The 17,542-nt window shown below is 42.7% G+C and overlaps 1 protein-coding gene across 4 annotated transcripts in view; it reads right to left on the bottom strand.

Annotated features, from left to right (window-relative positions):
- Positions 1 to 3,145: 3,145 nt before the first annotated feature.
- LOC311234880 (poly(A) polymerase gamma-like) overlaps positions 3,146 to 17,542 on the bottom strand; it is a 72,713-nt gene continuing 58,316 nt past the window's right edge. Inside the window, exons 15-24 of one of the 4 annotated variants that reach the window (XM_084322139.1) lie at positions 13,550 to 13,659; positions 12,783 to 12,904; positions 12,257 to 12,420; positions 11,711 to 11,814; positions 11,377 to 11,588; positions 6,577 to 6,666; positions 6,421 to 6,480; positions 5,884 to 5,987; positions 5,600 to 5,700; positions 3,146 to 5,374 (exon numbers count right to left, since the gene is read on the bottom strand). In XM_084322139.1, coding sequence (XP_084178265.1) covers positions 5,196 to 5,374; positions 5,600 to 5,700; positions 5,884 to 5,987; positions 6,421 to 6,480; positions 6,577 to 6,666; positions 11,377 to 11,588; positions 11,711 to 11,814; positions 12,257 to 12,420; positions 12,783 to 12,904; positions 13,550 to 13,659 — 1,246 coding nt within the window. In that variant the 3' untranslated portion in view covers positions 3,146 to 5,195. Of the gene's footprint in view, positions 5,375 to 5,599; positions 5,701 to 5,883; positions 5,988 to 6,420; positions 6,667 to 11,376; positions 11,589 to 11,710; positions 11,815 to 12,256; positions 12,421 to 12,782; positions 12,905 to 13,549; positions 13,660 to 17,542 lie in introns of all 4 variants that reach the window. The other 3 variants (XM_084322137.1, XM_084322138.1, XM_084322136.1) reach the window with 3 other exon arrangements.

The raw sequence follows: 17,542 nt of genomic DNA on the forward strand, positions 1-17,542 counted from the left end.
AGTGTTGCGGTGGTCTATAGTTCAGTACGCCACAAGTAGACGTAGTAGTCGTTTTATCATGGTAAACAGAAAATACTGAACTAAGACATTCTTTTAAGCACAATGAACCATACGCCACCAACACACAGCAGACACATTTTGGTTAAACATAGTTTCATAGGCAGACTTGTTGGCTTGTTAATGAGTTTGTGTGCGCGCTGCCGCACAAGTGCACGGACAACCTTAGAGGCGGGTAATCCCCTCGCCCCCACATTTGATTTGAAAAGGGGAATCTCCCAGCTCAAATGAACAAAACACAGGGAATCCTCTTTATTCCCATTAGAAATAGTTCAGTACTACAGAAATAATTTTCATGTACGATTCCCTTTTTTTCTTTTGAACAAATGTTTTTTATTTTCCCTTTAACATGAAACTAGACAAACAATACAGTAACAGTAATAATCAATGATACATCACAGGACAATGACAGAAATAATAACAATAATGACAGTCCAGTAATTAAATAAAAATAAATGTAGATTAAAAGACATACAAATAATAAATACAATACATGTGCTCTTGCTCGCTTCCCCCCCCCCCCCCCCCCCAGGACCCCCACTTGGACTATACATCCACTATTTCATTTAACATCAGAAAATTACAAGTTTATATGCTACCCTTTATCTTCTCCACCACAGCTACCCAGACTGCTATGTTGGCTTCATTACACCTAAAATTCGTGCAGTAGATATCTCTAGATAAATCACATCGAGATAGGTAAGAACCCATACCTTCCGGCACATTTTATCCGGTTGAATCCAGCGTGACGCTATCAACTTTTTGGCAGCCGTAAGACCGGACAAAATTAGTCTCTTTACATGTACAGAGGTTGATAACTGAGAAACATCATTCAACAACAATACAGAAGGCAGTGTAGGTATGGTCAGAGATAAAAATTCTGATAATTGAGTGGTTACTTTTTCCCAGAAAATCTTAACAGGAGGGCATTCCCAATACATATGCATAAATGTACCAAGAGCACAGTTTAAACACAAGGAGCATCGAGGGTCATGTCTGAGACCCATTAGGTGCAAAAGTCTAGGAGTCAGGTAAGTCCTATGAACAAAATTAAGATTAATCTGTTGGTGATCCGGGTTGCGTGATGATAGCCGAACGTTTGCCCAGACTGCATCCCAATCAAAATCTACTTCCAAGTTTGGGATATCCTTCCGCCAAGGATATCTAGGGGATAGTCTAGGGCAGTGGTTCTCAAACTGTGGTACGTGTACCACTAGTGGTACTTGGTGGTACTGCTGGTGGTACTTGAAAACATTTCCAAAAAAGCTAAAAAAAAGATTTTTTTTTGTGCAGTCAGGCCACTGAACTTAGAAGCAGGCCAGGCCAGTGTTTCTGGTTGCGGCAGCGCGATAGTTAGATAATCTAAGTGGGGAACAACCAGGAGATCACTGTGACAGAGAGTAATGCAGTCTAAACAGTCATACATCTTTAATTCAACTTCAGCCCTGATCATAACCATTTATTTTTAGATTTCTTGTAATGTCAGATAAAAAATGAAATATTCCCACTTTTCTGAAAAGAGTTGGTGTTAAATCTGACATTACAAAAATCCATCAAAATATGTGTTGCTGCTAATCATTGACACATGCCTAGCCTGTAATAATCCCCCCCAGAAAAATGTACTTTGCATTCGATATATTGTAAATATTTTACTGTGTTTTTTTTAACAATAATTTTGTGATGCCATCACACAAACTGGCATTTAAAGGGTAAACATTCAAAAATGTATTGAATATGTGTTTTCTTTTCTTTTTTACAATAATTTGTGATGCCCACCAGAATGCAGGAAATTAAGTTTTTGTAACAAAATAATTGTGTGTGTATATGTGTGAGTGTGAGAGAGAATGACGGACAATTGCTTGCTGTGTGAGAGAGCGAGAGAGATAGAGATAGAGAATTAAGTACATTTGCTGAAATACAGTTCTTAATTTTCTCACTTGCTATGTGAGAGAATGTTAGTTATTATGTTCTCAATGCCCCTTGCATTGTATGAGTTGTGTGGAAGCGTTTGCTAGTTCTAGTGCTATCCCTTTGTACATTGTGGCTGTGTCTGACAAAAGTTAACTATGAATAATGGTATTAGGAATACATTTGCCTCCTACGTGAACTGTGCATAGCTGAATAGACTATTTTAACGCCGGTCATATGGTGGTACTTGGAGAGCCAGCTACGTTCTCAGGTGGTACTTGGTGTAAAAGGTTTGAGAACCACTGGTCTAGGGGAAGGACCGCATATGAGGACGTAAGTAAGTGACGATAAAAGTCAGAGACGAAGCCTCTCGATGTCTCCTTTTCATAAAAGAATTTGTGAAATCTGTGGTGCTCAAGTAGAATATTTAATGGGACTCCGTGAGCCTTCAAAGCTGCTCTTAATTGTAGATAGAAATTTGTTAAATATATCTTGATAACTGCAGAAACCATAGTCATCAAAGATATCCCCAAATGTGTGCATGCCTTTCTTTTCCCATCTAGGAAATCCGATAGGTTGTTGTGCAATAAGGAGTAAATTGTTATTAAATAGGGGAGAATGACTGCCATTTATGGTGGTTAGTACACTTTTTCTGTGTGTCACGCCATATTCGGATCACATGTGTAATAAGAGGGCCAAATCTCAAGTTGCGATTCCTGATATTTTAGACCATCCATATTACCGGTATATTGTTCTAGAGTTCTATTGTTAGAGTTCGGCTAATTTGTTTTGATGCAAAATTCAGGTTTTACAGTAGTGTTCACTAAAACGTTTATCAAGTATTTCAATTGCAAACAGAGCTTTTGGTTATAAAATGCAATTACATATCAGGTTCAGCTGTCAGTCACATAGGGAGCCCAGTCAATTTGAGAATATAAAAATACTCATTGAGCTACCCCTTTATTGAGGTTATAATTGAGTGGGCCTTTTGAATATACAGTCATTCTGCAAGCATTAAATTGTTCACCTGTGTGTGTGGCAAAAGAAAAATAATATAGGTGTGTATTAGTGACAACGTTCTGTTAAAAGAAACCTTCCAGTGGAAATTAATATAATCCATCTCATGCATAGTATGGCCAAAGGGCCAAGAGGGGCCTGAATAACACAAAAAGGACACATATTTAGGGGTTTAAGGATTTAATGGGTGTATGGGTTAATTTAAAGGAAGTGATACACACATACAAAAATACCCTCTCAATACAATTTAGAAACAAACATCTAAATGACCTGTTTTGTTAATCGGTTCTCGTGAACAGCATGAGTCCTCTGAAACAGTGGTGCAGAGTTCATTCAAAAAACACCTACCTGCTATGAAGGCTATAAAAAAAAACACATGGTACAAATATGCAAATATAAATAATGTGATAAGAAAAAGAAACCAATAATGAAGAATAAGCCTTTTCAAAAAATAAAATAAAAGATGCTTTCTGTACACTTGACCAGGGAAGTCATTGCTGGAAAAAAGAGCTTCCTTGTGTCACACATTTCTCTTCCCTTTCTGAACACGAAGAAAGCAGTTAGTGCATATGGATAGAACATCACAACTGGTGTAAGTGCCCGTACATACACCAATCCTATGCGTCGAGATCCATGCGGGATGATGCACTGGTGCCTCCTCAAAAAGAAAGGGACGGAGACATGGGACCCAAGGCAGGAGAAATAGACGCTCACCTCCCGGGCCACACCGTGACCCAGGAGGCGCTTTTTAAAGAGCCTCCATAGGAGGCGCAGAGGGCTAACACCCATAGCTAAGGGAATCAACTGGCTCTCTCTCTCTCTCTCTCTCTCTCTCTCTCTCTCTCTCTCTCTCTCTCTCTCTCTCTCTCACACACACACACACACACACACACATACTCATCAAAAGCATTGAACCATTTTCACAAAGCACCACAAATCCAGTTGTGAACACGGATCACCTCACAACCACGGCCCCTTGCTATAGAGCCTCACACACAGCTCTGGCTGTTCACCTGTATAGAAGCTGCACTGCCAAGAGTGGATTGTGAAAGAAAACGACAACAAAGTTTCAGTCTGATCCCATCAGTGCAGTGCAGCAGATCCAATAGACCTGTTGGAACTTTACAACATGATCGCTCTAAATGGGGCTCCGGGTGTATTTCCCACTGCAGTGTTTGCTAATACAACAGCCCATGGGAAATACACCGGGGGCCCACACCGTTCCCTAGCGAGGGAACTCTGTTGAGAAAAGAAAAAGAAAAAAAGGTCTATATAAGCTGGTGTGTCTCTGTAGACTGTGGCGGTGTAGTCTACACAGGGTCATGATTGGGTTGTCACCTGTATCCAGGCAAACCCCAGAGAAATCCTCCCTTGTACTGTATCCAAACCTATACAGTGATTTAAAAAAGAAACTACTTAGGGATGGAAACAACATTCTGTTGGAAAAGTAGAGGATAAACTAGAAAAGAAAAAAAATACAATTTTTGAAACTTTTTTTTTCAATTTTTTTTTAGATAATAAAAACTACAATAGAGCGGTCAAAGGACTAAACAGTGATTTACGGCCTTTTTTTTTTTAAGACCAAAAGTTATGTACATCAACATTTACTGTACAGGTTTGCGTTTGAAAAACAAAAGAAAAAAACACGCTCTGGGAGTGTGTGTAGCAAGCATGGATAAACGTTTTAAGGCCTTTTTTAAAAGTCTGTGACTAAACAGAAAAAAAAAAAAAAAAAGGGAATGATAGTTCCTTCTGTGAATCCCTTTTTCTTTTCTTTTGACATTTTTCATCATCAGTATCTAAACTCTGTTGGGGGGGGGGGCAGAGTAACAAAAACAATCCAGTGAAACCTATAGTTTCCATTTCTTGATGTTGGTCAGGAAGTCACTAACTGTACGCTGGGATGGATTGCTCGCTGGCCTTGTAAGGTTTACCAGAGTAGTGATAGAAATGAGGAGAGAGGGAAGAGGTCATCTGTGTTGGGAGAGGACTGGTTTTTGACTGAATGAACGGTGTGTAACCCAGCGGGGAGAGGAACGAGGCCAGGTGTTAATCAGCCGCTTCACACAAAAAAAAAAAAGGAAAAAAAAAACCCTGACCAGACCCGACTTGCTCTCCCCGCTCCTGACACCTTCTCACCAGTGTGTGGCGTATTGCAGAGGCCCACCTCCATCCAGCCATGTGTTAGTACGTCCAGTCTACTAGTTGTGTGTTCAGGCTATGTGGATCCTAGCCTTCTCCGTCTCTTTCAGCCGCTTGGCCTGCTCTTCCAGTGAGGGAGAGTGGGGCCTCTTGGACGTGGCGCCGTTCAAGGGGTCGGGCCCTCGGCTCACTAGTGTGGGGATGGTGCTGCCAACAGGGGGAGCCACAGGCTTGGCAGGAGATGTATGTTCTATGGGGAGAAAGAGATAGGAGAGATGAAGAGAAAGGACAGATGGAGAAAGGAGATTAAGAGAAAGGAGAGACAAATCAAGAGAAAGAAGAGATGGAGAAAAAGACAGATGGGGAGAAAGACGAGAGAGATCATGTTAACCAGAAGTTCCATTTGCATGCCGTTAAGAATTGCAATAACGAAACCGAACACCGCTAGCACTTCTTTCTCACACAGGACACTCACTTGAGCCAATGACAGGGATGGACATACCCTTCTCCTCCCCTGCGGCAGACACGTCAGGTACTAGCGAGTCCTCAAATACGGGCATCTTGGGAGGAGTGATGCTTCACAGCACGTGGAGGGAGAGAAACATTTAAATTAACAACAGAAAATGACAACAGACTAATAACAAAGTACTAGTCTCCAAATCACCATAGTCATCTTCTTCATCACTGATCGCAAGTGTTTTACAAGGCTTTATTCCAGCCCCTCTGTAGGGATTATGGAATAAAGGGAAATTTGCGTACTTGTGGCGGTTGAGCGCCAGCTTGATGGAGTTTTTCACCACGCGACAACTGTTGCTGGCTGGGAGGGGCGAAGAGGCGTCCGGTAGCTCCATACTGGGAAGTCTCTGAGACGACGGGGAGAGAAAACGCTGTCATTGGAAACTTGTTCGCAGTCATTGGAAACCCCAGTGAGGAAACCCGGTCTCATTTGTGACTCTCATTGTGAATCTCTGGGACATATACAGGGTTCATACAGCTTTTCAAGCATCTCAACACTTTTAGAAAGGATCATCCCCCTCAAAATGGGATTTTTTTTCTGCAATGAGCGAAATACACAAGTGGTAGTTCAGCTCTTCACCATCTATTAGACTTATAAGATAGACAATTTGTCATTAAAACAACCGTCTGCGCTGCAGTAAATTCCAAACATGTTTGAGCACTTTACTCAAATTTCAAGCATATTCTTGACCTCAAAAACACAATATCCAAATTCCAGTATTTTCAAGGAATTCAACCCGGTATGAACCCTGCATACAAGGCTTTCCAACGGTAAGGTACCTGTGTCCTTGACGCATCAACAGTTGGAATGGACTTAACCTTTGATGCAGAGAGACCAGTCTGTTGAGAGAGGGAGAGAGAAAGCAAATCAGATCCATTGACAGTCATCAGTACAACTTCGTATAGACATGAGTAGCAAGAAGACATGACACAGACGACATGAGCTCCTTCTCCTTGTGTGATGGAGTCGGCGGATGGCGGGTAGGGTTCCTTAAACGCAGAGTCATCACTGGACACAGTCTGCAACTAAAAGGAGAGGACAGTCAGAGAGAGGGGGGGGGGGGGGGGGGCAGGAAAGAAAATCACCATAATGAAACCAATCAGTCCGTCAACCTCTACCCGATTACCTCATTTATACGGATTAGGGATGGGCATTGATTTTCGGATATTCGTTAAGATTTATTTTTTTAGTTTTTTTATCTGATTGGCAGGGTTGGCAGGGTTCGAAATTAACAGGGGCTTGGGGCATAATGCCCTTGAAAATGGACAAAATGCCCTCGAAAATCAGTTAAGGGGGGCACAAAATGCCCCCGACAGTTGACTAATTATATATATATATTCATCCGGTAATGGAGCGCCTGTCTATCGTACGGTTCAGATGACGCGCAAATAAAAAAAATCATTTGGCGGAGCCGGGAGGTGAGCACTGGCTGCAGCAGCAGCACTGCAGCCATGGGTGCTAGTCAGTTTGTGTACAAATGGCAAGCACAATCTAAATCAATCTTCATTACGACTTTAAAAACATAGCCATTAACACTTTCTATGCCGGGAAACGTCTTTAGACGTCATTCCCGGCCATGCTCAAGTTGCCGGAGGACGCTTTACGTCGTCCTTATTTCAATATTTCAAAAATCTGCGATCGGATTCATATGTCCCCTCCGCTGGCCTGAGATCCACCAGCAGGACGCACTGAGCTCTCTGGCGGTTCAGGAGCGCCATCTGGTGGCCGATCGGCGCAATCGCTTAACAGGATGTGCCATAGAGGTTGTGCTAGACGTCCGTAGTACTTCCGGGCACTCGCTATAGGTCCCGGGACTCTGGCTCGTCACGCTACACAGTGATCGATTGCCAATAACTCGATAAACAACATGATTTGGACGTATATACCATTATACAAGCTGGAGATGGACCGGGTAAATTTACATCCCATAATGATAAGACTTCTACTCTACGATGATCGCCCAACGGCGCGCGGAGACTGGGGTGAGTTTCAGCGTGTAACGTTACCGTCTTCGATACTAACTGCTATTATCAACATTTGACCCACATTAGATGATTGGTATAACGCTGCCCACGGAATTATAAACGCCCCCTAGCCCATCCGGTCAACATCAGATGACGTGTAGTAACTTCTAGAAGTACGTCTAGTTGGAATTTTTTATATCGCGCTGATTGCCATAAAACTGTATTGCATCATCAATATAATGCATTTGGGGCTATAGATCACGTTCTGGAGAAAGCTGCAGAAAGAGATGAAAACATACTTATACATTAGACCATACTTTACTATGAATATGTGAATGAAAAAGTTTAACGTTGCTACACAATGAACAATACATATAGGACTTTGAATGGGCCCTAATAATGGCAATGTAGCAATAGAATTTAAAAAGTTATAGCCATGCAAAGAAGGGGTACTTCTCCATAGACAAATAGAGCCGGCAACCTATGGTATATCATGAATTTAACCCAAGGCAACCAAAGTGTTAAAATTACATAGGCATACACACATCTTAAGTTTGTACAATACAACGCACGTAGCACTGGTAGCACTAGCCCCAGCTAATACAGTCAATGAAATGTTATCGTAGCTACAAGCTAGCAGAGGAGGGAATCAGAGTCTGAGAGGCGGGGTGTTTAAAGACAATGATAGGTGTTACGAAGGATCAGATTAAACCGAATATATATATTTATTTATTGATATATATTGCATAGTATTTGTATATCGTTTGATATCCCCTGTATATTCCTTGTACATATACACGGAATATCCCTTTAGCCCAGACCATAATAGTTCATTCTCCTATTGGACAGCGGTCCACCGGCGCCAGGGACCGGCCTCCGGAGCCAGGTTAAAAGTCACCGTCAAGATGTGTCTGGACATGCCCGGCCTTGCCCAGGGATACGCGACAGAAATGAGATTGGAACTAGTTTGTTCACCGTGCGTATAAATACGGCGCAGGTGAATGTAGAAGCCCCTTAGCCCTTACCCCGTACCCTTCGTCCATTTAGTATGTTACCGATAAGTTGAAGCCTCACCCACGATACAACGTGCGGTGAAGTATGGCCTGTTTGGCCTCAGAATAGAGCATCGAGACCGCGTGCGAATTAATAACTGAATTGTCAGAGTTTGGCGCTATACCGTCGAGTACGACATATTTCTATTAAGTCTTTAATAGTCTATTTGCGTATAGTGTATCGTGCGGTTAGAATTCTACAGTGACCAGCATCTCCAACGCTTTCTCGTATTAGCTAGAGTTCTTATCCAGGCTGGGCCGACCGCATGGCGCTTTCACCCGAGGAGACCTAGGCGAGAACCGTATGGACATGTACACTGGATTAATCTACCCGACGACTGCATAGCCCTTTGCGGCTGGAATATATTTGCTTTGGTCCTGTGATTTATGGAGCGGATAATCGCAGACGCCTGCACGTGTTGGATTTACCCCGAGAGGAGTCAAGTCGAGTCGGCGCCCAGAGAGCCTGAGGCCGACTAGCTTTCTTCCCTGTGGAGCTACAGTCTACAAGAGAACCAAGCTGTATTCGTCTGTGGATCAAGAGGCTACTGCACCGGCTTCTGTACCTGAAGTCTCCCTAGTCATCGTTGACCAGACGTCCTACTACCGACAGATCTTCTACCCCCCCTGCTGGCTTACAACCAGTGGGAACCCCTTCCAGTGTCTCCGCTATATTACCAGTGTACCATAGATATAATTCCCTAAGATTCAGGTTGTATAATTACCTCCTGCGTAACCAGAGAATGGACATTCGTTATTGATTTGCCTACGCATACTCCTTTGCCTTACAAGTGCATTCAAAGAATAATGTAAAGTATCCTATGTACCTTTTGCTCCATTAAATACTTGATTAATACCTTTGACTGGAACCGATTTCATTGTGGGAAGTGTTCATCATATTCATATATCGTGTACTGTATGGCCAGTAATTAAAGTACATAAAGCGGTAGTGGTTTAATGATACCATACTTATCAATACAGTCAGGGAATTGTACCCCTCAGTTACAATAGGCGTTTATTCAACATCCAAGAAGGCTAACATACAACTGTGTTTACTAACTCCAACCGGGACTATTGCCGCTTCCGTGCTGCTTGTTGATGTTATGATCTATTCTCCTCCTAACGTTACCGGAGCTGAAGGTGCCACACGCTAAAATGTCCGTGGGGACCCGGCGGCAACCAATAGATAGTTCCAACTCACCGAATTATGTAATCCACCACAGTTGCACTCAATATTTAAATAATGTTAGTCTAAATAAATGTAGAGATGCATAATAATTTCAAGCAGAAAACGAATCTTTCCATTAAGAACTGACAATCAGGGAATTTAAACATGGTTGACATTGTTTTTTTGTGTTTATATTATAGAAAGGAAAGTCTAGTGCTGGCTGAGCATATTGTTTGTTTGCACTAAGTTAATACGACAAATGTAGCCTATATTTTTCAGTCAGTTCGGTCTTTGTGTGCCAAACATTATTTAAGGCTGTAAACACTAACACTGTAAACCTTTTTTTATATATATATATATATATATATATATATAAATGAGAAGCATGTTTAGATTTGAGTGTTATTTTTTTTTAATAAAAATTAACGTATATCGAACCGAACCGAAAACCGTGACCCCCAAAACCGTGATACGAACCGAACCGTCCATTTTGTGAAACGTCCCACACCTACCGTTTATCATAAAAATTCAGTGCCCCCGAAATACAAAAAAAAGCCCCCGAAAATCAATTAAGGGGGGCAAAAAAAGCCATTGAAAAAAAGTTAATTTCTAACCCTGCTGATTGGTTTATGCAAATATAATTTGTCTCAAAATATATTTGTTTTTACCGGCACATACAATGTGTAGTGTATTGAGAGGGGACCCTATTAACTGTTACACTGCTGAACGGCATGCTGGGTACAGGTAGCTAGCCGGGTGCGTGAATACTTTCGGCAACCAACATGCCCTTCCGCGTTGCTCTGATTGGACAGCGATCGGCCAGCCCTCTACGCTCGTTTTCTCCCTACGACGGTAACGCGCGCATGCGCATTTTCTTTTTGACGGCACTCGCACGCCAAGCAGGTTTTCGCCACACAGCCGCAAGCTGTGCAGGTTTTAATAGCAGGTTTTAATAGGTTTTGCCGCAGCGGCGGTAGATAATAGCAATACTTAGAATAATAATACTAAGACAAATGCACGCAATTGGCACAAGTGTAAATTATGCATTCGTCACTACTCTCTCTATATCAACACATTAATATTAATATTAATAGGTTCCCCCTGGTTAATAATAATAAATGGGCATCACAGAACACGCCATATTAGCAACGCTGGTTAATAATAATAAGCGGGTATAGCATAATACCTAGCTGCATCAGATAATACCTACCTGCATCAATATACGCCGCGCTATATACTATACTCCAACGCCTAACTAAGCAAGATTAACAAGATTAATTAAGCAGTACGTTAACGTGGAAGCTCAGATATTTCAAGCATCAATGATGCAACTTTCAAATGCTTTTGTTCCTGGAAACAACGTTAGCCTTCTGCAACTCCCAAATATCTCGGTTTTAATTAGGTCTTAATTAGATCTTCGATTAGTAATCGAATAGTAATTTTGTGAGTTTTGTTGCCCATCCCTAATACGGATCAAATAATGTTTTCACATCACAGCTCCAAATGATATGAAGTATTTCTTTGGCGGGGTTTGGCCAACCATCTCCTTACCTCCCCTGTGTCTCTCTGCCTCCTGGCGAGGTCCTCTTGTGCAGGTGAATGGGGTCTCTTGGTCGTGGCTCCATTGACGGAGCCCTCTAGACTGCCGGGCGAGGACTCCTCTTTGGGGCTACTGGCGCCTTCAGGCTGCACATCCCCACTCACCACCGTAGGAACCAAGCTGCTGGGAGGAGGGGAGGGGGACTTGGCCTTTGCCACCGGCTCTATAGTAAAAACGAGGGGAAAAGCACAAAGGAACATTGATGATCCCTCTTCAAATGGGAATTGCGTCAAATTACTTTGCAGACACCCATCTTGTAGTCATTGGTGGGAAAGTGGCACTCACTTGAGCCAATGACGGGAATGGACATGCCCTGTTCCTCGCAGGCTTGAGAGGCTGTGGATGGTGGGGAGCTCTCCGCAAACAGATGCTTGAGAGCGTCGACACTGCTGAACACAAGACAGAAACAAACTCGGGACTCACTTTCACATAAGTTAGTTAAATGTCAAATATCTCCTTTAAAAAAAATACGAAAGTAGCCAAACACACACATCGTTACGATAGACCTTATGGAAACCAATGTCTTGATGGGCTTTTGTGCAGTCTTTCATAAATTCATGGCTTGGAGCTACGAGAGTGCAGCCCAGTGAATTTATGGGCATAAATGGTAGTTTCTGGTTATGTCTGCAGGCACCTGATCCAACGCAGGGGTGCGTTTGAAGCTCCTCATTTCCATATACAGAACCAGCTGCATATGCAAGAACTACTGCACTTCAAAAAGTGTGCATACATGGATGTCAGAGAAATCCCTTCCATTTAGACTTCATCCCTATGCACCTCGAAGAGATGCTCCTTAAAACGGGGACTCTCCTGAGGTGTTTGGGGCCGTACCTGTCGTCTGTGTCTGAGGCAGTCTTGGAAGGCAGCAAGCTGGGGGTGGGGGAGTTGAAGGGGGTTCCTGAGTCTGTATCTCTGGAGCTGTCCAACTGGCTGCCATCCAACGACATCCGCTTAGAGCTACCCCCATTGGAGCTGCGGTTCAACTCTCCTATACTCTGAGGTAGAGAGGAGAGAGAGAGATGGAGAGAACAGGGGTAGAAAGGAGAGAGAGAAAAAGGAGATTAAGAGAAAGAAGATAGATGAAGAGAAAGGAGACAAATTAAGTGAAAGAGAACAGGGGTAGATGAGGGGAAAGAGGACAGGGTGGAGAGGGTTGAGGGATCAGAACAATTTATTCAAATTCTGAAAACTGAACAAAGTACAGTGACCGCCTCTCACAATTTTCATATTTATTGCCGAGCTTTTCAGTCTAGTGGACCGTCATCGCAGCACAAACAATAAGTATGAATATCACAACAGATCTAAGTGTTTGTACACAAGTCTTTATTTGAGTGATGAAATGTCATGTTCAGCTTACCCTCTTCTTCCTCTGCACCAGTTCAGGAGGAAGGTACTGGTGGAGCTGTTTCTTCTTCACGTGCGTCGCTTCGATCTTCATCCCGTCCTTCAACATGGTGATGTTGTTGGCCTGTCTGTACACTGCGGGGGAACCATGGGAATTTAAATAGTTTAGGGTGCAGTCACCAATCAGTCTTCTCCTGCCGTTTTCTGCCATACAACATGGCGCTATGACACAGCTCATTAGCCAATGATAAAACACCTGCTATTTGATTACAATCACCTGTTTGCGACCAAGATGTCCATGTAATATGTACTATGAATTGTCACAACTCAATCTTCAGAGTTATTTGGCAAATGGACTGCATTTACAATTTATGCCTCATTTACCCATTCACTCACAATCACGGTGGAGGCAACCATGCAAGGTGCCAACCTGCTCATCGGGAGCATCTAGGGGTCAAGTGTCTTAAGGACACACTCAAGGATGCTGCCGGGAGAAGCCAGAATTTAAATCGTGAACCATCCAATTACCAGACGACTGCTCTACCTCCTGAGCCACCGTCGCCCTTATTTCAGTAGATTTATGGAGTTTTGGCAGCTGATCATCAGCATGGAATGAAATAACTTGAGTGCTGGATATATTTCTTAATTTGATTTTAACTGTTTTGACGCTTTAGCACCTACAGTTTTTATGCATTAACAGAGTTGAGCATGCTAGTGTTTTGTATTGCTGATCAACTACTTACAGGAAGAGGAGGCACATAGTCAGTCAGTAAGAACTACCTGTGTCTGTGAAGGACTGGATGTCAAATGTCAGGTCAATGTTCATACTCTCTGCGTTTTCCATTTTCTTGAAGATGATGCCAATGAACCACATGGACACAAACTCCTTCCTGTTGAATCAATACAAACAGTTGAGTGATTTTTCTTTTACCTCAAAAGGCGACACTTTCTGGCACCTGCTGGCCGCAAGCAGTACTGTTGGGGAATCATTTAGTTAAACCTAAACAGATTATTCACGGAGGCAGACAACAGTCTGTCTGTAGACAGATAGGGGTGAGCGACGTAGACAGATAGGGGAGATGTGATAATGTAGAAGCGTCCTCTTTGCTGTTGTATGCTGGGGGGGCTACATCAACTCAAGGGACACCCAACAAACTGAACAAGCCTGTGAGGAAGGCTAGCTCTGTGGTGGATAGGCCTGCCGCGATAAGCAATAAATCGATTAATTGCCGCGATAATTAAAATGAATGCAATGATTTTGACGGGCGCGATTAATTGCTATTTGCGCGTTTGTTTTAATGATTGTCTATATGAATTGAAAATGGGGGACCCTGATGGAAACAAGACAAACGTCTTTCTCAGGTCTGCATCCCCTTAACAATTGTATGTATTGAGCCGTACTGTATTGTACCCATTCTGCAATCTGTTAAATAAAGTTTTCATTCATTCATTCATTCAGGCGGAACCAGTGCCCCTTGCAGTCTCTCTCCGTGTGGGTTGGCCGCTGGCGTTACTACAGAGCACAGCATGGGAGCTCCGTGGGGCAGTAGCAACGCCACATATAGCTTAACTACATTTCTCAATAGTGTTGCTCCTTTTAACCAAGTAGCGTTATTTGTAGTGTAACGTTAGAATAACACAGAATAACGTTAATACAATTACATGCATCATTGTTTACAATGAACGGGTGGGGCTAGTCAAAGCACTGGAGACGGGGAAAAGTTAAACATGAATTAATTTATTATAACGGGTCGTTTTCGAGTCGTGCTGCAGTGCCTACGCACCACAGCTATTCTATTATATACTGCTTTGACGCTTCCTCCTCATCGTTGATTGCCTGTAGTAGCTGCATCTAACGTTAGTAGCTAACGTTAAAACTAAAAAACACAACCGGACGAGACAAGTTGTCGGCTAGGATAATCACAACAATACTTCCGGTCCGGTCGGTGGGCTTCAAAATAAAAGTCTTAAACCGGAAAAGACGGAGCGGTGGGCTTCAAAATAAAAGTTTTGGGAAATACATTTCTCAAAAAAATTCTCTAAACCGGTCGCAATAATATCGCTTATCGCGATATTTTCGGGGGCAATTAATCGCCCAGCAAAATGTGTTATCGTGGCAGGCCTAGTGGTGGAAGTCGAGGGGTTCATGGAGAACCCCTCCCACCCCCTGTAGGCCAAGATGAGGAGCACGTTCAGCCACACTCATACCCACCCCCACGACCGACACACCACTAACTGCCTCGGCCAGTCCTTCGTACCAGTGGTTGTCACCGGGCTCCACAACTGTGGGCTCCACAACTGTGGGCTCCACAACTGTGGGCTCCACAACTGTGGGCTCCACAACTGTGGGCTCCACAACTGTGGGCTCCACAACTGTGGGCAGGGACTGCTGCCAGCAGCTGAAGAACTAGCTGCGGCAGAACTTGAGAACAACTAGGAATGTCTGACTCTTACCAACTAACCTGCACATATGACATATCATGGCAGTTAGGGTACCTTGTGTATACCGTTTACTTTACTTACTCATAGTATATATGCGACTCTGCAGTTGGTGGCTCATGTCGGAAAATTGGATTGCGAGAACATTATTTTATGAAATGTTTTTGTGTTATTTTTCTCTTCTTCATATTATCAGTTTGAATGTTTAAGAACATATTAACTGTAACGGCTAACAGTTACAATATCTCTAAATAGTAAAAACTGTTAAAAAAAAAAGACAGTTTTGAAATCTGAATTTGGGGGCAGAGTCACATTTACATTAGAATCACACGAGTGGTTTCGTTGGCTAATCTCCAGCCACCGGCCTTTGTTCTCGATAAACAGCACATGGCTTGTGTGTTGAAATTACGGCTATTCAACGGAATCAACTATCAGTTGAAGATATAACGTCTTGGCTTCCGTGTGTCAGGGACATCACATAGCAGGATAGGCTGCACCACCAAACTGCGCACACATGATAATAATAATAGTCTACACGTTTATGTCCAATTAAATGCAAATTCCAATGCTTGTTGAACATTATACCTTAGTCTTTTAGCAGTTTTATTATAAAACCAGGGACAAGCTCCTTTCGCTATTCCACACAACGCGCAACCAGTGCATGTCTGCACGGAGCACACTGGATTATTGAGAAACTATAGGAATTTTCCATAGATATACGATAGATGGATACAGTGACCAATCTAGATATTTCAATATTTGACTTGTTATGGAGTCTTTATCACAAACAGTTCCAAAGATATTTAAAGGGGAACTATTTTGCTATTTCTTTCACTATTTGGGCAATTTTACACAATTCCTGAGAGTCTATGGAACACATCTGTAAAAAAAAATCAATAAAATGCATTGTTTTGTATTTTTAATCAAGTACTTTGGTGCACCACTTTCTCCCCTTACAAAATCCAAGCTGTTTTTGGCTGGGCTCCGCCCATACTCGCAATGCGCTTTGAGTGACAGTCACCCACCTGCACTGGCAGATACCTTTGGGGGGGGGGGAGAGAGAGATAGAGGGAGAGAGAGGTAGGATGGAGAGAGAGAGACACAGACAGACGAGAGCACACATGTGTGTGCATGTGCGCTCGAGTCGCAAGTGTGTAAACAGCAGGGGGAGAGAGCTGAGGAGAGATCGCTCCAAGACTGCAGCGTATGGGCCCCTCTCTCTCTCTCTTGGGGAAGTGCAAGTGTCTGACAGGGAAACAGCTTCCGCATTATTTCCACTCGCTCCGTTTGTCATAACTTCAATGTTACACTAACTTCCTCGAATTGTTGATTGTGGGCGGTGGCTACAATTACAGAAGGAGCTGAGGTTACGCAGATCACTATTCTTGTACGTCACAGATTGACGTAAATTCAGAATGGCTTGGTTTAGTGGGGGAGGATCTTGTTTCAGCTGAACTGGAGGAATGCGCCTGAATGAGAATTTCACACCTAGTCAGTGTTGGTACAACCCCACATTTCTATAAAACAATGCAAACCACTGGAAAAAGGCCATTTATAAGATAGGGGACCTTTAATGTTTTGCAAAACATGTCTAGTGTCGTGTGGGCACGACACTGCTTTAGAGGGTTAATGTCTAGTTAAAATAATATGCAACGTGAGAAAATGCTAAAACTACCAACCCGCGGGAATATTGCTTAGTCTAAGTCTTTTTTTTATTATTATAATTTTTTTTTACCCAGGGACAGTGCACATTAACTCAATCAGCGCCAGAGGTCGCTGTTTACCGTGTGGTAAGAAGGCCACCGCTTTAAAGTATAGGGATACATGGCAGTGTTTGCAGGGCTCAAACTATATTATATATCATAGCTATGGATATAATACTATTGCCCATTTGACATCGAGTATCTATCATTAAATTTGTGAAAAAAAATAATTTTCTCATCCATATATTCCCGTTTTATACCATGGTGAATATGAGTATAGTTTTAGAGTAATCCTGTCTAATCCCAGAAAACAACGCTATGCAGCAATACGTGCATTTCACTAGAAACCGTACCGCTTCACGCCTGTATCAACAATCAATCTGAAATCCGCTATATTATCGGTATTATGTAAACTTTCATCATGCTTTGATCGTCACCAATGGAATACGTTACACACACATACGCTCGGATCGCAGTGAATGGATTCTTGGATCAACACAAGATTGATACCATATAGCCCTTACCTTGACTAGGATGTACTCCAAAAAGAATATTCCAATTATCTGATCGCCATTCCATATTGATATCGATCGTGTTGCCAACATAATCCACCAAAGAACATGAACTGGGA

The sequence above is a fragment of the Notolepis coatsorum genome (assembly GCF_963971535.1).
Source record: "Notolepis coatsorum genome assembly, chromosome: 9".
Classification (NCBI taxonomy): Eukaryota; Metazoa; Chordata; class Actinopteri; order Aulopiformes; family Paralepididae; genus Notolepis; species Notolepis coatsorum.